This window comes from Haliotis rufescens, unplaced genomic scaffold (genome assembly GCF_023055435.1).
Source record: "Haliotis rufescens isolate VD_foot unplaced genomic scaffold, xgHalRufe1.0.p SCAF_24, whole genome shotgun sequence".
Taxonomy (NCBI): Eukaryota; Metazoa; Mollusca; class Gastropoda; order Lepetellida; family Haliotidae; genus Haliotis; species Haliotis rufescens.
In genome coordinates, this window is record NW_025963935.1 from 6,553,979 (window position 1) to 6,576,474 (window position 22,496).

The 22,496-nt window shown below is 42.3% G+C and overlaps 1 protein-coding gene across 1 annotated transcript; it reads left to right on the top strand.

Annotated features, from left to right (window-relative positions):
• Positions 1-475: 475 nt before the first annotated feature.
• On the top strand, positions 476-21,111 carry LOC125383531 (fibroblast growth factor receptor 4-like). Its single transcript, XM_048401864.1, has 3 exons — positions 476-488; positions 1,020-1,213; positions 20,929-21,111. Exons 1-3 carry the CDS (start codon positions 476-478, stop codon positions 21,109-21,111), a joined length of 390 nt encoding a protein of 129 aa, XP_048257821.1.
• The last annotated feature ends 1,385 nt before the right edge of the window (positions 21,112-22,496 follow it).

The following is a 22,496-nucleotide window of genomic DNA, read 5'->3' on the forward strand; positions in this document are numbered from 1 at the left end:
GATACTAAGTGATTATATTGAAATTTCAACTGAGTATGTATCTTGAAAATTCAAGTTATTATCTTGAAATTTCAAAGGAGCATCTTGAAATTTTAACGTAGCAGCTTGAAATTCCAACTTAGTATCTTGAAATTTCAACTTATTATTTATCTTGAAATTTCAACTTATTATCTTGAAATTTCAAGAAAAAACGAAAAAAACAACAAATGGCCCTAAAAACAGGGCTAGAAACTTACAGTTTTAGTCCACTGGCCCTTATGGCAAAACCCTGATACCTCAACTATTGGGCATTTTGGCAAGGACTACATGACTTGTGCCAATTTCTAACGCTGCTAAAAGGTTCCGTACTTGCCTGTATTGTGCAATAATTTATGTGAGATTAGAGCGCCCAGGGGGTACAGGCAACAAAGTGCTCGCATGTATGGTCAAGTAGCTCTACAGTAACATCTTTTGTAATAAAATCATCATCATCATCATGGCTAAGAAAGGTCTGGTAACAACTACCTCGTAAAGTCAGTCACAGTGAAAGCGCGCCGTCATGTTGCTATATTGTCTGGTCAAGAATCGATCGTTTGAAGGCCGCGACATGGCAGGGGGACTGTTGTGCGGCCATAGGCAACAAACAAAGACTTAAGTGTTCAAGCAGGTGCTACTGGTAGATCAAGACATGCTTACCCTTTTTTGCCAACACCACTGTCCTTATGTCATCGCTGAATTTAAGTGATCTGTTCATATAAGTTGGTCTTTTACGTCCATTGGATTCTGTTAATAAATTAATATCTTTGTGAACGTTTGTTTGTTTGTTTGTTTGTTGTTTAACGCCGCGCTCAGCAATATTTCAGCTATATGACGGAGATGTGCAAATAATCGAGTCTGGACCAGACAATCCAGTGATTGACATCATGAGCATCAATCTTCGCCACTGTTTTATTTGTGGAGGGTGTGTGTATGGTGGTATAACAAGTCAATATAAACGTGAACGTTCTCTGGCGTTACAGAGCCTCTTTCTGATCTTGCAGTATATTCCTGCTACCTGCGCAGACGCCGCCCTGCCCATGACAAGACATCGGAGAGTCCCCTCAGTGTGCAGGAGAGCCCCCTAGCGGTAGCGGAAATGGTCAAAGGTGAAGATGACGAGGAGCTGACCGCCAAGGATCTACTGTCCTTTGCTTTGCATACAGCTCGGGGAATGCAGCACCTGGAAGCTAACAGTGTAGGTTTGTTATAGTGTTACCTTACAGAATAATTGTCCAACCAGGGAATGTGTCTAACCAGGGAATATGTATAACAAGGCTCTAAATGTCATCAAGGAATATGTATAACTAGGAAATATGTATAACTAGGGAATATGTATAATCAGAGAATGTGTATAACAAGGGAATATTATAATCAGGGAATATGTATAACTAGGGGATATGTTTGTTTGTTTGTTTGTTGTTTAACGCCGCACTCAGCAATATTCCAGCTATGTGACGGCGGTCTGTAAATAATAGAGTCTGGACTAGACAATCCAGTGATTGACAGCATGAGCATCGATCCACGCAGTTGGGATAAATGACATGTATCAACAAAGTCAGCGAGCCTGACCACCCGATCCCGTTAGTCGCCTTTTACGACAAGCATAGTCGCCTTTTACGGCAAGTGTTGGTTGCTGAAGACCTATTCTGTATAACTAGGAAATATGTATAACTTGGGAATATGCCTAACTAGGGAATATGTACAATCAGGGAATATGTATAACTAGGGAATATATATGACTAGGGAATATGTCTTACCAAGGAATGTGCCTAATCATGGAATATGTCAAACTAGGGTATATGTATGATCAGGAAATATGTCTAACTAGGGAACATGTATAATCATGAAATTTGTATAACTAGGGAATATGTGTAATCAGGGAATAATATGTCTAATCATGGAATATGTATAATGCCTGAAATGTGAAGAGAATATATATAATGTATGAATATACATAATCCCAAGTGATCGTAGAGTGAATGCAGTGATATCTCGGGATCATCCCATGGCGACCAGGGACCGTAGTCATAAAGACTCTTGGATTTGTCTTAACTCTTGCAGTTGTCAACGTGTATGTTGACAGGGAATTAGCTCTTGAGAGAATAAAGGACAAAATCGACATCACTGTCCCGGAACGCTTTATGCACAACATGTAAACAATAAACAACAATTGCACAATGAGCGGAATACCTGCTCTGACAACACAAACACAGCCATGAGCGGACTTTCCAGCTCAGGCGTACAAGAGGTGAGCGGAGCTCCAGCTCACCTCAGGGCGTTTCCTACGAGCAGCACATCCTGCTCGAGGTCGTCCCTATGCCAGCACTCGGAATACCAAGCCTAACTAACACCGTAGTAACTGTGTAATGGTAGCACATATATAGTAATGGACAACAATGGACAGACAAAGAGACAACGACGTTGCTTTGGACATTGGACATGTGGGCGTGATTAACAAACACAGTTCATGGGATGATCAATTAGGGCAATAAATGCCATACTATAAAAAGCAGTAGTTAAAGTGAAGCGATATCGTCGTCGTCGTCATAGCTTTGTTTACTTCCGGTATGACCGGTCGCCATTTTCGCTCGGTCAATCTAACCAAGTTAAACTAAACCTAATCTGGGATTACGAACAGATCATCCATACTCTGTGGGATATCGAACTCAGAGGACATCCACCTCTGCTCAGACACCGATACACGGCCCATCGGCCGTATGGCCAAGAGACTACAAGTCTACTAGCCACGTCTATCCATCTCTCCTAATCGCTGCTAAGTATTCAATCCTTTCCCCTTCACCCTCTTACTTGCATGCTTATTTACCCCCAAAGTTTTCTTGTTTATTGTTTGCTTGTACATTTGTGTTACCAATATTGTACTACATTCCACTCCCTTCCCCCCATCCCCTCACCAAACAACACCATGTCCTCCCCGACACAAACATCACCACAATCCACCTCGCTTTTCACCACTCCCATCCATAGCAACAAACACAGGTCTAACACCCACCAACATCTCCAACCCAATTCCCCTTGATTTTGGCCTAGACCTGGAGGAGCTCATTCTTCCCCCCCCCTACCCCCCCCCCCCCCCCCCCACCCCACCCCACCCCCCACCCCCCATCCAAACCACACAATCCAATCTCCAACTCCAACCCATATCGAACCACACATAGTCATCCAGCATCACCCCCATCCAATCGTCCCCCCACACAACACAACTGCTAAAAAACCACCATCCCCAAAACAAACAAAGCGCCCCTCCCACTCACCCCTGGAGTCTCAAACTACCCAAAAGAAAACCTGCTCACAACAAACACCTCCGGAATCATCCACCCCCCAAAACATATCCTCCTAGCATTCTCAACCACATCCACACCCCTCAACGACACATACTCCACAAACAAATTCGCCCTCTGCTTACACAAAGCTGACATCACCTATAAATACATAAACAGATGTGGCAGAGGTTTCAAACTTACACTCCCAACACAAGAATCACTCATACACGCAAGTTAAAACCCCAGCATCGACGGACTCAACATTACATGGCAGGTGCCCAAGTAGTTTACAGAAATACAAGGAGTCATACACATAGATCACAGAGACACACAACAAGACATACAAGACTACATCCATATGGCAAACAAAATTCACACACAACCAAAAATTGTCAACTTCAAGAATATCAACAATCGCACACCTATACCGGGCAGGACAACCACACAAACAGTCTTTATCACCTTCAAAACTACCAACCTACCCACCCACATTATCTTTGGCACACTTACATACAAAGTTCACCCTGTTAGGAAAAACCCACAACAATGCAACATATGCCATTCTTTCAACCACCCCACATCCACCTGTCGTGAGCCACCCATGTGCCAAAAATGTGGCTCGTACCGCCACGAAGCCACAGAATGCACATGGGCCCCATACTGCATCCAATGCAAGGTGGAAGGCCACACAGCAACACAAAACACCTGTCCTATCAAACAAACCCACATACTGAAACTCAACAAACATATCACCAAAGAACACTTACCCAAACCTGCAGCCATCCCCCAAAACAACATCCCCGACTACTTTGACCTAAACACCTCGTCAGATTCCATGGCCAGCTCCCTATCCCAACCCCCTCCCCCCCCCCCCCCCCCCCCAACCTGCCCAACCCAAAACCAAACGTAAACAACTCTTCTCCACCCCCACCCCGGTCTACCCCTACCCGTCGGCCCCACTACTTCCCACCCCATCCAAATGTCTCTGCCCACCCCTACCCTCCAAAACCCCCCACCCAGGCCCCCCATGGACCAATTCCCTACTAGGGCTCTGTTACCCACCCCTGCTACTCACCCCCCTCCTCCCACCTTCCTACCCGCCCAAATCCAGCCCACCCCCACCCCTACCTTACCCGTACCCACCCCCCTACTCTCTCTCCCCCTCCCATCCCAACCCTCCTCCCCCCAACCACAAGACCCCCAACCAGCCAAATCAGCCATCCCTGTCCCCTCCAACCAACAAGCCAAAAACAGACATATAAACTACAAAATAAACACCACAAGAAAACAGCTACTCAATCACAAACTTCAACTACTCAAGACAACCCCTATACAAGCAGTCACACCCAAAAATCTTCACCACAACATTAACAAACTTATTGAATTCCTATCTGCAGCCATCCTACTCAAAAACCCTACCCCCAAGAAACTCCACTCCCTGGCCCTCCTTTCCACCCTTTACCAAAAAACCTTCCAAAATTTTCAATCAGCTATCAGAGCTCTCAAATAAACCCAGTCTCCACTCACTTCTTCAAAATTAGCCCCAGAACACCATTTTATTCAGACACAAATGCCCCCCCATTCTAAAACCCGATAATGGTGTTCTTACAGTGGAATAGTAATGGAATCACCTCCAATGGGCATGAGCTCAAGGCACTCATAGCCCTTGGCAAAATTAAACCATTAGTAATTGCAATCCAAGAAAATCTCACTCAAAAAAGCCTTCAAAATTCCAGGCTATGTTTTCATTTGGAAGGATAGACCACGTCCATTAAATCTCCCAGGCCCACCTCATGGAGGGCTGGGCATCTTCATCAAAGAAGACCTCAACTACGATATAATTGAAATCCCCACCCCAAACCTTGAATGCCTGGCTATTAAAACTACCATCAACAAAACTAATATTACTATTATAAACGTTTATCATTCTAGAACAAAGCCCCTAGCAGTTGAGGATCTAGACGTATTAACAAAATTTATTGATCAAAATACACTCTTTCTTGGTGATTTCAACGCCCACCACCCACTGTGGGGCACAAAAGAATACACTGATAAATCTCTCTTAACAATAATCAACCAACTATAATCCCACTCAACCCCCTCCAATCTCCCACCGCCATTGACCATTGACCTTTCTATAAGCACAGCACACCTCCAATCTAAATTAAATTGGGAGGTCCACACAGACACCTGGGGTACCGATCACCTCCCCATCAAAATCTCTTCAACCATAACCTCCCCCAGCACTATTTCACCCCCCCACCCCCCTTCAGACCCCCCCCTTCAGACCCCCCCCCCCCCCCAGCAACTCAAATTTAACTTAAAAAAAGCAGACTGGACTAAATTCAACACTCTGTGCAACCAAATAGACATCCAAAACATTCACAATCGTGACAATGACACATTCAACACCAACTTTACAAACACAGTACACAAAATAGCAATCCAATGCATACCCACTATAAATACATCTCCCAACCACACACCTGTCCCATGGTGGAGCTCTGAGATTCAAAATTCTAGAAGGTTAAGAAAAAAAGCACTCAACAAGGCAAAGCGGGATAAAACTAAAATCCCCTTAGCCAAAGCCCTCAGAAATTCTACTAAGCAACTAATAAGAGCGGCCAAAAGAAACCATTGGGAACAATTTACAAGTACCTTGAAAATGGGGAAACAAAACACCAAAATTTTATGGAAAAAACTTAAAGCAATAAAAGGTAACTCAAAATCTCACTCTTTCCCCACCTTTCCAAACTTAAATACAGAGAAAGAAAAGGCTAACGCCATGGCCGCTCACTTCTCGGCAACTAGGAGCTCCACCAACCACACCCCAAGCATGCAAAACACAATCAAAAACCACCCCACCTACACCCCAAGTCCCCCCCTCACCCACAAGGCATTCAACAAAATAATCAACATACATGAACTACAAACAGCCATACACAGCAAAAACACCGCCCCAGCCCCAGGCCCAGACAATATTAGCTATATCATCCTTAACCATCTCCCCATTAAATTTCAAAAACTATTACTACAACTCTACAATCAAATTTGGACTTCTGGCTCCATCCCCAAATCCTGGAAAACAGAACAGGTGGTACCGGTTCTCAAACCAGGGAAACCCGCAAAAGACCCAGATTCCTATAGGCCTATCTCTCTTACGTCCCATATTTGTAAAATTATGGAATCCATCATTAATAACAGACTAAAATTCCAAATTTCAACCCACAACCTCTTACAGGAGGACCAGAGCGGCTTTAGATCAAACACCAGACCATATTTTACATCTGGAACATGACGTTAAAACTGCACTCGCCCAGAAACAATACACTCTGGCTATCTTTATAGACTTTAGTAAAGCTTTCGATATGGTTTGGCATAATGGCCTGATTCAAAAACTTAAAGAAAAAGCCATAGATGGTAGAATTTTAAATTTCATCCACTCCTTCCTAACTGACAGAAATATCACAATTAAAACCAACAACTCACTGTCTGATCTACATCCTTTAGAAAATGGCACCCCACAGGGAAGTATTATCTCCCCATCCTTGTTCAACTTCATGATAGACGACATATTTCCCCCCAACCCCAACAACACCACCACTGCTAAATTCGCCGACGATATATCTTTCTGGACGTCGTCTACATCTATAAAACAAATCCAAAAAAGGATTCAACCTATACTAAATCATATTCAAAAATGGGCCTCCCAGTGGGGATTCAAAATTAACACACCAAAAACCATCGGCTTACTTTTCAAAAAGAAACGTATGCAAAATTATACACCCAAACTAACACTTAATAATGAACCCATCTTATTAAAAAATCAAGCAAAATTTTTAGGAGTCACGTTTGACCAACAACTAACATGGGCTCCCCATATTCATAACTTGGTCACATCCTGTCAAAAAGATCTAAATCTAATGAGAGCCATCAGCGGCTCTGACTGGGGTGCTGACAAACAAACTCTACTCAACATATATAAATCACTCATATTACCCAAAATTGACTACGCCGCTCCGGTCCTCCACTCAATCACTGATAAACTTAACCAAAAACTAATATCCATCCAGTACAAGGCCCTAAAAACAGCCCTGGGCACCAGAACCGGTGCCTCCCTTATATCACTTTTATTAATCTCAGGCACTACGTCAATTAAGCTCAGGCGAGATCAAACTACACTAAATTACTGGGCTGGGGCCCAACATAACCCCATATTCAAACAAATAACAGATAAATACACAAATCTCAGACCTGCAACACTCAAAAAGTTCAAGAACAACAATAACCTAGCACCATTCATCACTCATCTGCACAAACTTATAAAGACCCACAATCTTGAACATATCAAACACTCACCCCACAACCACACCTACATCAATGACAAACCGGCTCCTGACACTGATTGTTCACTCCACAAACTCTTTACAACCCAAACCGACTTAACAAAACAAGACAAACTACAAATAACAAACCAATATATTCATCAAAACTGGCCTAATCACTCACATATCTACACTGACGCCTCCCAAAACAACAACAATATTACAGGTCTAGGAATGCAAGTCACCCAACCAGCCCCCATCACCACAAACTTCCATTACACTAATTACTCACACACTATTACTGCAGAATTACTCGCCATTCAATGTGCATACCATTATATTAAGCAATCAAAGGATACTAACTTTCTAATTATTTCTGACTCATCAGGCTCTCTATCCCAAATTCAAAACAGAACATCAAAAACACGTCAAGACATCATTAACAACATCATACACATCCACAATAACATCACAGCAACAAACAAAACAATATCACTACTCTGGGCACCTGCACACACAGGAATACAAGGCAACCATCTAGCAGACACAGCAGCAAAATAAGCCACCACACACCCATCCCCCTGCATCAATTTCAATACAAGTAAGGCCGAAGTCCAATCAATAATTAGAAAAAACATAAATAGTCAAAATTTCCAAATTAATATTCAAAATTCAAAGTCTAACTGGATTAAATCACTTTTCACTAAACCTGTCATCAAATGTCGTAACTTTACTAAGTCAATCATCACGGATAAAATTATTAACAGAATGTTCAGTGGCCAAATTAATACAAATGAAACACTCCACAAACAAAACAGACATCCACACCCAAACTGCACACATTGCAATATACCAGAAAATCTTGACCACATATTCAACCATTGCAAACAACACAAACACCAACAAGACCAACTATACAACTCTCCCCCCCCCCCCCCTCCCACCTCCCCCCTCCCCCCTCCCCCTCCCCCCCTCCCATTACAGAAACAATATTAGCCTACTACTGAACCCGACTAATAATCCCTCTAAATATAACCATATAGCTAAATTCCTAAAATCAACCAACCTAATTAACAGACTTTAGAACCATCCCAAACAAATCCCAGTCAACAATAGCTATCTACAAAATCACCATTTCTTCAATTTAGGATCGGGATCCAAATTCCTAGCGGATTGCCTTCTCCGACGTCCGCGCGACAAATTCTCCCATATCCAGCCACACATTACCATGTTCATTTAACCAGCCACATACCCAAGCCCAGCCAACTCGCTCCCGACATCCACCCCCTCCACTCTCGCCTGACCCCCCCCCCTTCCCCCCTCCCCCGTAAATAACCAAGAGTCCCTTTTATTTTTATTTTTACTGGTAGATTAGGTTTTTTCCCTTCCCCTTCTTTTTAACTATATTATTAAATAGTTATATTACTATATTAGCATATCAGCCTAACTGATCTTTACCAGTACTTGTCTCTCCCACTATATCTCCAAGTAGTTTAGGTTTCTCACAGCTCCATATCTCTCCGCTAAACTCTCTTATCCCATTCACCAACTTTACTGTTTTCTTTTCGCTCTTTTCTCCTTTTAATTATAGTTTTTTGGGCCAGTCGATTATACCTTTATTTCTCAATATTGTTTGTTTATCTAAACCCCGCCTGGCCCCGACTGCGAAATAGCCGACGGCTGAAGCGGTCGTAAAATCCCTTAAATCTCTCTCTCGGAAGCGAAATGGTAGTCCAGGCTAACTGACAGTCAAAATACAATTAAATGTTGGTGAGGATTAACAACGAGGATTAGCGCCTAAAACGTAATGACAATTAAGTTATGGAGACATGGCTAGAGGGTAATTTGCCCTTGAAGTCAAATGTACTGCAGACAACGGTAGTCATAAATCAGTCGCTATGACAACTTCCCTCTGTTCCGTGAAGCTTGGACCCCAAGCTTTGACAAGTCCAAATTGATATGTGTGAACTTTTTCACCAACGGAAACAATAGTGCAAAATGTGAACAAAATCAGTTAGATGAATTCATGATATCGTTGAAATTCTTGTGCAACAAATATACCTATGCAATGACGGTATGAAAGTGATCATCTAGCCAATTTGATTAAGTGCCAGTTTGAAAGTGATCTTTGTAATGTGCAAATTCACTACGAGTTAATTACCGCTTTGGACAGATTCAATAAATATATTATTGAGGTTCTTTGAATTCAGGAGTCTGGTTTGGCGGTGCGACTCAGTACCGAATAATGATAATGAGTAATGTCATAAAAAGTACAAATTAAACATCTCAGCAAATATTTCACGTAAAGAAATTTGAAACCAGGAGTCTAACTTTACCGCGCCACTCAAACGGTACTTGTGGGTACTATTTCCCTTTTAAGTACAATGGGTGCTCTTCCCGTGTCTTTGACGGAGCTTGCCCAGATATTGCCGGTGCGATACCCAAGAAATAAATATCCTTAATTCCGACATCAAAACTCTGAAATGCTAAATACTGCTGTGCTGTTAATTACTAATTACTGACATACAATAAACATATGTGTGGGGGTGGCTCACCCAAGAATATCCCTAATCTGAATTCAAAGTCCTAGACAATACATTCAATTTTGTACAAAACTGTGCACATTAATAACTTGGAACAAATTACAAATTTTGTCGTTTAGATTTTTGAAATTACGAGTCGAGCTTTAAGGTGTGACTCGGTAACCCTACAGCTTAGGTTTGTCTGGGCCCTAGCTGTATCTATATGTCTGGCGTTGCCTGGAGACATTTCAAAGATTCCCTACACAATAACTTCAAAGATCTAGCTTGACTAAAAATGTAATTTTGAATATATTGCACGTATACAAAACTGAATTTTGGAAAGACACATTTTGGCATTAATATACTGGCTTTGATTAAACATACCTGGTTGCACTATTCAACAGTCACACAGTATATATCCTTGATTGAGTCCATGTAAGTAAGCACAAATTAGTAAGTCCCCAATGAGATATCTTGTACACAGTGTCGATCTTGCAGTTGCCCGTGAGGCGGTTTCTATATGGTGCAGGATCTGCATGATGATAGCTGTGGTCAGGATATCTCTGGGATAGCCGTGTATACTTCTTCGGTCCTGTGTATGAACGAAATCTTGAGTGGGGAATTCACAGGAAAGTTGGCATCAGAGAGATTCTTGTTGTTTTCTTCAATCTTGTTTCTTTGCTCTTCCTAGCTTGAGTCGATGATTGTTCTTCAGGATGGTAGGCATATAGAGAGGTTACTGGATCGGGAGTAAACTCAAGAGTTTCTCCAGCCGGATACTAACACCAGTTGTCAACGTGTATGTTGACGGGGAATTAGCTCTTGGGGGAATAAAGGACAAAATCGACATCACTGTCTCGGAACGCTTATGCACAACATGTAAACAAAAAACAACAATTGCACAATGAGCGGAATACCTGCTATGACAACACAAACACAGCGATGAGGGGACTTTCCAGCTCAGGCGTACAAGAGGTGAGCGGAGCTCCAGCTCACCTCAGGGCGTTTCCTACGAGCAGCATATCCTGCTCGAGGTCGTCCCTATGCCAGCACTCAGAATACCAAGCCTGACTAACACCGTAGTAACTGTGTAATTGTAGCACATATATAGTAATGGACAACAATGGACAGACAAAGAGACAACGACGTTGCTTTGGACATTGGACATGTGGGCGTGATTAACAAACACAGTTCATGGGATGATCAATTAGGGCAATAAATGCCATACTATAAAAAGCAGTAGTTAAAGTGAAGCGATATCGTCGTCGTCGTCATAGCTTTGTTTACTTCCGGTATGACCGGTCGCCATTTTCGCTCGGTCAATCTTACCAAGTTAAACTAAACCTAATCTGGGATTACGAACAATTCATCCATACTCTGTGGGATATCGAACTAAGAGGACATCCACCTCTGCTCAGACACCGATACACGGCCCATCGGCCGTATGGCCAAGAGACTACAAGTCTACTAGCCACGTTTATCCATCTCTCCTAATCGCTGCTAAGTATTCAATCCTTTTCCCTTCACCCTCTTACTTGCATGCTTATTTACCCCCAAAGTTTTCTTGTTTATTGTTTGCTTGTACATTTGTGTTACCCATATTGTACTACATTCCACTCCCACCCCCCCATCCCCTCACCAAACAACACCATGTCCTCCCCGACACAAACATCACCACAATCCACCTCGCTCTTCACCACTCCCATCCATAGCAACAAACACTTCCCAGGTCTAACACCCACCAACATCTCCAACCCAATTCCCCTTGATTTTGGCCTCCAACTCCAACTCCAACCCATATCGAACCACACATAGTCATCCAGCATCACCCCCATCCAATCGTCCCCCCACACAACACAACTGCTAAAAAACCATCATCCCCAAAACAAACAAAGCGCCCCTCCCACTCACCCCTGGAGTCTCAAACTACCCAAAAGAAAACCTGCTCACAACAAACACCTCCGGAATCATCCACCCCCCCAAAACATATCCTCCTAGCATTCTCAACCACATCCACACCCCTCAACGACACATACTCAACAAACAAATTCGCCCTCTGCTTACACAAAGCTAACATCACCTATAAATACATAAACAGATGTGGCAGAGGTTTCAAACTTACATTCCCAACACAAGAAACACTCATACACGCAAGCAAAAACCCCAGCTTCGACGGACTCAACATTACATGGCAGGTGCCCAAGTAGTTTACAGAAATACAAGGAGTCATACACATAGATTACAGAGACACACAACAAGACATACAAGACTACATCCATATCAAACAAACCCACATACTGAAACTCAACAAACATATCACCAAAGAACACTTACCCAAACCTGCAGCCATCCCCCAAAACAACATCCCCGACTACTTTGACCTAAACACCTCGTCAGATTCCATGGCCAGCTCCCTATCCCAACCCCCCCCCCCCCCTCCCCAACCTGCCCAACCCAAAACCAAACGTAAACAACTCTTCTCCACCCCCAACCCCGTCTACCCCTACCCGTCGGCCCCACTACTTCCCACCCCCATCCAAATGTCTCTGCCCACCCCCACCCTCCCAAACCCCCCACCCAGGCCCCCCATGGACCAATTCCCTACTAGGGCTCTGTTACCCACCCCTGCTACTCACCCCCCTCCTCCCACCTTCCTACCCGCCCAAATCCAGCCAACCCCCACCCCTACCTTACCGTACCCACCCCCCTACTCTCTCTCCCCCTCCCACCCCAACCCCCCTCCCCCCAACCACAAGACCCCCAACCAGCCAAATTAGCCATCCCTGTCCCCTCCAACCAACAAGCCAAAAACAGACATATAAACTACAAAATAAACACCACAAGAAAACAGCTACTCAATCACAAACTTCAACTACTCAAGACAACCCCTATACAAGCAGTCACACCCAAAAATCTTCACCACAACATTAACAAACTTATTGAATTCCTATCTGCAGCCATCCTACTCAAAAACCCTACCCCCAAGAAACTCCACTCCCTGGCCCTCCTTTCCACCCTTTACCAAAAAACCTTCCAAAATTTTCAATCAGCTATCAGAGCTCTCAAATAAACCCAGTCTCCACTCACTTCTTCAAAATTAGCCCCAGAACACCATTTTATTCAGACACAAATGCCCCCCCATTCTAAAACCCGATAATGGTGTTCTTACAGTGGAATAGTAATGGAATCACCTCCAATGGGCATGAGCTCAAGGCACTCATAGCCCTTGGCAAAATTAAACCATTAGTAATTGCAATCCAAGAAAATCTCACTCAAAAAAGCCTTCAAAATTCCAGGCTATGTTTTCATTCGGAAGGATAGACCACGTCCATTAAATCTCCCAGGCCCACCTCATGGAGGGCTGGGCATCTTCATCAAAGAAGACCTCAACTACGATATAATTGAAATCCCCACCCCAAACCTTGAATGCCTGGCTATTAAAACTACCATCAACAAAACTAATATTACTATTATAAACGTTTATCATTCTAGAACAAAGCCCCTAGCAGTTGAGGATCTAGACGTATTAACAAAATTTATTGATCAAAATACACTCTTTCTTGGTGATTTCAACGCCCACCACCCACTGTGGGGCACAAAAGAATACACTGATAAATATGGTACTTTTATAAACAACTGGATTGACACTAACAACCTTATCTCTCTTAACAATAATCAACCAACTATAGTCCCACTCAACCCCCTCCAATCTCCCACCGCCATTGACCATTGACCTTTTTATAAGCACAGCACACCTCCAATCTAAATTAAATTGGGAGGTCCACACAGACACCTGGGGTACCGATCACCTCCCCATCAAAATCTCTTCAACCATAACCTCCCCCAGCACTATTTCACCCCCCCCCCCCCCTTCAGACCCCCCCCCCCCCCCCCCCCCCAGCAACTCAAATTTAACTTTAAAAAAGCAGACTGGACTAAATTCAACACTCTGTGCAACCAAATAGACATCCAAAACATTCACAATCATGACAATGACACATTCAACACCAACTTTACAAACACAGTACACAAAATAGCAATCCAATGCATACCCACTATAAATACATCTCCCAACCACACACCTGTCCCATGGTGGAGCTCTGAGATTCAAAATTCTAGAAGGTTAAGAAAAAAAGCACTCAACAAGGCAAAGCGGGATAAAACTAAAATCCCCTTAGCCAAAGCCCTCAGAAATTCTACTAAGCAACTAATAAGAGCGGCCAAAAGAAACCATTGGGAACAATTTACAAGAACCTTGAAAATGGGGAAACAAAACACCAAAATTTTATGGAAAAAACTTAAAGCAATGAAAGGTAACTCAAAATCTCACTCTTTCCCCACCTTTCCAAACTTAAATACAGAGAAAGAAAAGGCTAACGCCATGGCCGCTCACTTCTCGGCAACTAGTAGCTCCACCAACCACACCCCAAGCATGCAAAACACAATCAAAAACCACCCCACCTACACCCCAAGTCCCCCCCTCACCCACAAGGCATTCAACAAAATAATCAACATACATGAACTACAAACAGCCATACACAGCAAAAACACCGCCCCAGCCCCAGGCCCAGACAATATTAGCTATATCATCCTTAACCATCTCCCCATTAAATTTCAAAAACTATTACTACAACTCTACAATCAAATTTGGACTTCTGGCTCCATCCCCAAATCCTGGAAAACAGCACAGGTGGTACCGGTTCTCAAACCAGGGAAACCCCCAAAAGACCCGGATTCCTATAGGCCTATCTCTCTTACGTCCCATATTTGTAAAATTATGGAATCCATCATTAATAACAGACTAAAATTCCAAATTTCAACCCACAACCTCTTACAGGAGGACCAGAGCGGCTTTAGATCAAACCGCCAAACACCAGACCATATTTTACATCTGGAACATGACGTTAAAACTGCACTCGCCCAGAAACAATACACTCTGCCTATCTTTATAGACTTTAGTAAAGCTTTCGATATGGTTTGGCATAATGGCCTGATTCAAAAACTTAAAGAAAAAGCCATAGATGGTAGAATTTTAAATTTCATCCACTCCTTCCTAACTGACAGAAATATCACAATTAAAACCAACAACTCACTCTCTGATCTACATCCTTTAGAAAATGGCACCCCACAGGGAAGTATTATCTCCCCAACCTTGTTCAACTTCATGATAGACGACATATTTCCCCCGAACCCCAACAACACCACCACTGCTAAATTCGCCGACGATATATCTTTCTGGACGTCGTCTACATCTATAAAACAAATCCAAAAAAGGATTCAACCTATACTAAATCATATTCAAAAATGGGCCTCCCAGTGGGGATTCAAAATTAACACACCAAAAACCATCGGCTTACTTTTAAAAAAGAAACGTATGCAAAATTATACACCCAAACTAACACTTAATAATGAACCCATCTTATTAAAAAATCAAGCAAAATTTTTAGGAGTCACGTTTGACCAACAACTAACATGGGCTCCCCATATTCATAACTTGGTCACATCCTGTCAAAAAGATCTAAATCTAATGAGAGCCATCAGCGGCTCTGACTGGGGTGCTGACAAACAAACTCTACTCAACATATATAAATCACTCATATTACCCAAAATTGACTACGCCGCTCCGGTCCTCCACTCAATCACTGATAAACTTAACCAAAAACTAATATCCATCCAGTACAAGGCCCTAAAAACAGCCCAGGGCACCAGAACCGGGGCCTCCCTCATATCACTTTTATTAATCTCAGGCACTACGTCAATTAAGCTCAGGCGAGATCAAACTACACTAAATTACTGGGCTGGGGCCCAACATAACCCCATATTCAAACAAATAACAGATAAATACACAAATCTCAGACCTGCAACACTCAAAAAGTTCAAGAACAACAATAACCTAGCACCATTCATCACTCATCTGCACAAACTTATCAAGACCCACAATCTTGAACATATCAAACACTCACCCCACAACCACACCTACATCAATGACAAACCGGCTCCTAACACTGATTGTTCACTCCACAAACTCTTTACCACCCAAACCGACTTAACAAAACAAGACAAACTACAAATAACAAACCAATATATACATCAAAACTGGCCTAATCACTCACATATCTACACTGACGCCTCCCAAAACAACAACAATATTACAGGTCTAGGAATGCAAGTCATCCAACCAGCCCCCTTCACCACAAACTTCCATTACACTAATTACTCACACACTATTACTGCAGAATTACTCGCCATTCAATGTGCATACCATTATATTAAACAATCAAAGGATACTAACTTTCTAATTATTTCTGACTCATTAGGCTCTCTATCCCAAATTCAAAACAGAACATCAAAAACACGTCAAGACATCATTAACAATATCATACACATCCACAATAACATCACAGCAACAAACAAAACAATTTCACTACTCTGGGCACCTGCACACACAGGAATACAAGGCAACCATCTAGCAGACACAGCAGCAAAATAAGCCACCACACACCCATCCCCCTGCATCAATTTCAATACAAGTAAGGCCGAAGTCCAATCAATAATTAGAAAAAACATAAATAGTCAAAATTTCCAAATTAATATTCAAAATTCAAAGTCTTACTGGATTAAATCACTTTTCACTAAACCTGTCATCAAATGTCGTAACTTTACTAAGTCAATCATCACGGATAAAATTATTAACAGAATGTTCAGTGGCCAAATTAATACAAATGAAACACTCCACAAACAAAACAGACATCCACACCCAAACTGCACACATTGCAATATACCCGAAAATCTTGACCACATATTCAACCATTGCAAACAACACAAACACCAACAAGACCAACTATACAACTCTCCCCCCCCCCCCCCCCCCCCCTCCCCCCTCCCCCCTCCCATTACAGAAACAATATTAGCCTACTACTGAACCCGACTAATAATCCCTCTAAATATACCCATATAGCTAAATTCCTAAAATCAACCAACCTAATTAACAGACTTCAGAACCATCCCAAACAAATCCCAGTCAACAATAGCTATCTACAAAATCACCATTTCTTCAATTTAGGATCGGGATCCAAATTCCTAGCGGATTGCCTTCTCCGACGTCCGCGCGACAAATTCTCCCATATCCAGCCACACATTACCATGTTCATTTAACCAGGCACATACCCAAGCCCAGCCAACTCGCTCCCGACATCCACCCCCTCCACTCTCGCCTGACCCCCCCCCCCCCCCTCCCCCCTCCCCCGTAAATAACAAAGAGTCCCTTTTATTTTTATTTTTACTGGTAGATTAGTTTTTTTCCCTTCCCCTTCTTTTTAACTATATTATTAAATAGTTATATTACTATATTAGCATATCAGCCTAACTGATCTTTACCAGTACTTGTCTCTCCCACTATATCTCCAAGTAGTTTAGGTTTCTCACAGCTCCATATCTCTCCGCTAAACTCTCTTATCCCATTCACCAACTTTACTGTTTTCTTTTCGCTCTTTTCTCCTTTTAATTATAGTTTTTTGGGCCAGTCGATTATACCTTTATTTCTCAATATTGTTTGTTTATCTAAACCCCGCCTGGCCCCGACTGCGAAATAGCCGACGGCTGAAGCGGTCGTAAAATCCCTTAAATCTCTCTCTCGGAAGCGATATGGTAGTCCAGGCTAACTGACAGTCAAAATACAATTAAATGTTGGTGAGGATTAACAACGAGGATTAGCGCCTAAAACGTAATGACAATTAAGTTATGGAGACATGGCTAGAGGGTAATTTGCCCTTGAAGTCAAATGTACTGCAGACAACGGTAGTCATAAATCAGTCGCTATGACAACTTCCCTCTGTTCCGTGAAGCTTGGACCCCAAGCTTTGACAAGTCCAAATTGATATGTGTGAACTTTTTCACCAACGGAAACAATAGTGCAAAATGTGAACAAAATCAGTTAGATGAATTCATGATATCGTTGAAATTCTTGTGCAACAAATATACCTATGCAATGACGGTATGAAAGTGATCATCTAGCCAATTTGATTAAGTGCCAGTTTGAAAGTGATCTTTGTAATGTGCAAATTAACTACGAGTTAATTACCGCTTTGGACAGATTCAATAAATATATTATTGAGGTTCTTTGAACTCAGGAGTCTGGTTTGGCGGTGCGACTCAGTACCGAATAATGATAATGAGTAATGTCATAAAAAGTACAAATTAAACATCTCAGCAAATATTTCACGTAAAGAAATTTGAAACCAGGAGTCTAACTTTACCGCGCCACTCAAACGGTACTTGTGGGTACTATTTCCCTTTTAAGTACAATGGGTGCTCTTCCCGTGTCTTTGACGGAGCTTGCCCAGATATTGCCGGTGCGATACCCAAGAAATAAATATCCTTAATTCCGACATCAAAACTCTGAAATGCTAAATACTGCTGTGCTGTTAATTACTAATTACTGACATACAATAAACATATGTGTGGGGGTGGCTCACCCAAGAATATCCCTAATCTGAATTCAAAGTCCTAGACAATACATTCAATTTTGTACAAAACTGTGCACATTAATAACTTGGAACAAATTACAAATTTTGTCGTTTAGATTTTTGAAATTACGAGTCGAGCTTTAAGGTGTGACTCGGTAACCCTACAGCTTAGGTTTGTCTGGGCCCTAGCTGTATCTATATGTCTGGCGTTGCCTGGAGACATTTCAAAGATTCCCTACACAATAACTTCAAAGATCTAGCTTGACTAAAAATGTAATTTTGAATATATTGCACGTATACAAAACTGAATTTTGGAAAGACACATTTTGGCATTAATATACTGGCTTTGATTAAACATACCTGGTTGCACTATTCAACAGTCACACAGTATATATCCTTGATTGAGTCCATGTAAGTAAGCACAAATTAGTAAGTCCCCAATGAGATATCTTGTACACAGTGTCGATCTTGCAGTTGCCCGTGAGGCGGTTTCTATATGGTGCAGGATCTGCATGATGATGGCTGTGGTCAGGATATCTCTGGGATAGCCGTGTATACTTCTTCGGTCCTGTGTATGAACGAAATCTTGAGTGGGGAATTCACAGGAAAGTTGGCATCAGAGAGATTCTTGTTGTTTTCTTCAATCTTGTTTCTTTGCTCTTCCTAGCTTGAGTCGATGATTGTTCTTTAGGATGGTAGGCATATAGAGAGGTAACTGGATCGGGAGTAAACTCAAGAGTTTCTCCAGCCGGATTCTAACACCAGTTGTCAACGTGTATGTTGACGGGGAATTAGCTCTTGGGGGAATAAAGGACAAAATCGACATCACTGTCCCGGAACGCTTATGCACAACATGTAAACAATAAACAACAATTGCACAATGAGCGGAATACCTGCTATGACAACACAAACACAGCGATGAGGGGACTTTCCAGCTCAGGCGTACAAGAGGTGAGCGGAGCTCCAGCTCACCTCAGGGCGTTTCCTACGAGCAGCATATCCTGCTCGAGGTCGTCCCTATGCCAGCACTCAGAATACCAAGCCTGACTAACACCGTAGTAACTGTGTAATTGTAGCACATATATAGTAATGGACAACAATGGACAGACAAAGAGACAACGACGTTGCTTTGGACATTGGACATGTGGGCGTGATTAACAAACACAGTTCATGGGATGATCAATTAGGGCAATAAATGCCATACTATAAAAGCAGAAGTTAAAGGGAAGCAATATTGTAGTCCAGGCTAACTGACAGTCAAAATACAATTAAATGTTGGTGAGGATTAACAACGGGGATTAGCGCCTAAAACGTAATGACAATTAAGTTATGGAGACATGGCTAGAGGGTAATTTGCCCTTGAAGTCAAATGTACTGCAGACAATGGTAGTCATAAATCAGTCGCTATGACAACTTCCCTCTGTTCCGTGAAGCTTGGACCCCAAGCTTTGACAAGTACTAATTGATATGTGTGAACTTTTTCACCAACGGAAACAATAGTGCAAAATGTGAACAAAATCAGTTAGATGAATTCATGATATCGTTGAAATTCTTGTGCAACAAATATACCTATGCAATGACGGTATGAAAGTGATCATCTAGCCAATTTGATTAAGTGCCAGTTTAAAAGTGATCTTTGTAATCTTTGAAGTCAAATGTACTGCAGACAATGGTAGTCATAAATCAGTCGCTATGACACAGTTAACATTTTGCAGTTAAGTCTATCCTTGCCCAGTAGAAATTCCTTAGGCGAAACCTGAAGTCTCTTTATGAATATGACTTTAGTAAAATATCAAAATCTAGGTTGAAAAAGGTAGTTGTTTCAAGGACTTATTTTAATGACTACCTCTCCAGGGCTAGAGTGGGCCCCAAACTCTCTGTTGCTTTTGGAAATAGGCCTCTAAATCGGCTTGTCACTCTCATTAATGTCGTTGATTGCGTGTTATCGTTCCGGTAGGTCGTTGCTCATTATACCAATCACTGGTTAGGGTGGCCCGGACCGCCGTGAGATTTCCTCTCCTCCTCCTTGTTGTTGTTGTTGTTGTTGTTGTTGTTCTTCTTCTTCTTCTCCTTCTTCTTCATCTTCTTCTTCTCCTCCTTCTTCTTTCTTGCTGACTTCAGCGTAAAATAACTTCTCCTACTCGTTGTATTTCTTCTTCTTTCTTCTTTATTCTTTATTGCTGACTACGGCGTAAAATAACCCTCCCTCACACCGTAGTTTGACAGTGATTTGATGTCTGTGACCATGTCGTTCCAGATTGTGCATCGTGACGTCGCTGCTAGAAACGTGCTGGTTGGCTACAACTGTGTGTGACAGATCTCGGACTTCGGTCTAGCGAGAGATGTAGAGGGTGTGGATGTGTACGAGAGGACGTCTAAGGGGCCTCTCCCTGTCCGGTGGATGTCCCCTGATGCCTTGATGGAGGGGTTTCACAGTCACAAGGCAGACGTCTGGGCCTTCGGGGTGCTCCTGTGGGAGATAGTCACACTAGGTAGCTAAAATATTAATTTAATCGATAAATGCTTGATTGCATATAGGGGGCACGGGTGGCCCAGTCGTCTAAGGCGCCGGTATTCGCCGTGCAGAGTTGTGTCCCTTGGGCACGCCAGAAATCTATGATTCCACTGGGTTCGAATCCCGATTATGTTTCTTGGTTTGTCAGCACCATACCCGTGCTCGTTGGTTTCACCGAAGTAGTAAACGTCGGAAACTTTCATCACTTCGGGATTTCCCCCCACATTAAGCTGACACGCCGCGATATAACTGGAACAATTTTAAAAGCAGCGTTAAACCCGACTCACCCACTCACTTGATTGCATAAAACTCGATATTACATGTTACTCATTTAATGATTTCAGATATTTCTGACAGATACCAAGAAAATGTTAACATTGTCAATAACATCCCTGGTCCTTTTAATCCTTTATTCCGGACTCCTTTAATCCGGAAACCTCAACTTAAGGAGTACCTCCAGAGATATTTTCACGTGTACAAAGATCCAGAGGATCATATCCTATAATCCGGGGCCTATGTCAACATATACAATCACTACTTCGTTTTATCCGGAAATTTGTTTAATACCATCCCCAAACACACAAGCGTGATAACCTCTTTATCATATAAAGTCATTCTTTAATTCTGTGCTTCAAAATCGCTTTCCCTCTCTCACATACATAACAAAACATTGCGAGATTTTCTGGAATCCGCGCATTAATATTTAGTACGTCACAGGGTAAGTAATGTGTCAGTCGGACAGTGACATTAGCCAATATAGTTCCAACTGAAATCTGTTTCTTATACAGTGGCGAAGCAACATATACGCAAAACAACAATTGTTTTTAATTACCTTTCGCGGCAATCCATCTGTCTCTCCGCTAGAGTAACTGCCCTTTGTCAATGAGACGTCACGGCCACGGTCAGTCGTTGTTGACAGTCGGTCTGTGATGTCATAACGTTACGAAGTGTAGTCAGATGTACACACATCGACAAAACCAAACAAGGTAACAATTCAAACATATTTCGGACAAATCCAACTATTTTAATTTGTGGAGACGGTTTCAAGCCGCAGAGGTCTACACGCACAGATATGGCTACTGATCCCGCTTGGCTAGGCCTCGTGCCCTCGCAAAATTGTTTCGAATTTTTTATCTCTAAAGTGTCCCAAACTTATAAAATGCCTTAGCTACGTCACAGTTAGAGACTGATTTTCAGTATATTAGACTGTTCTTTTGATAATGATAGCAATTATCCCTGTAATTTATTCAGGTTCCCCGATGGTTGATTCTGACTCGATCGCCGTTGTTTATAAACAGTGAAAGTAGTCCCTACTTGACCTTTTGGATTTGCATCTCTATCCGCATATGATCCCAACGGATATCGTTTTT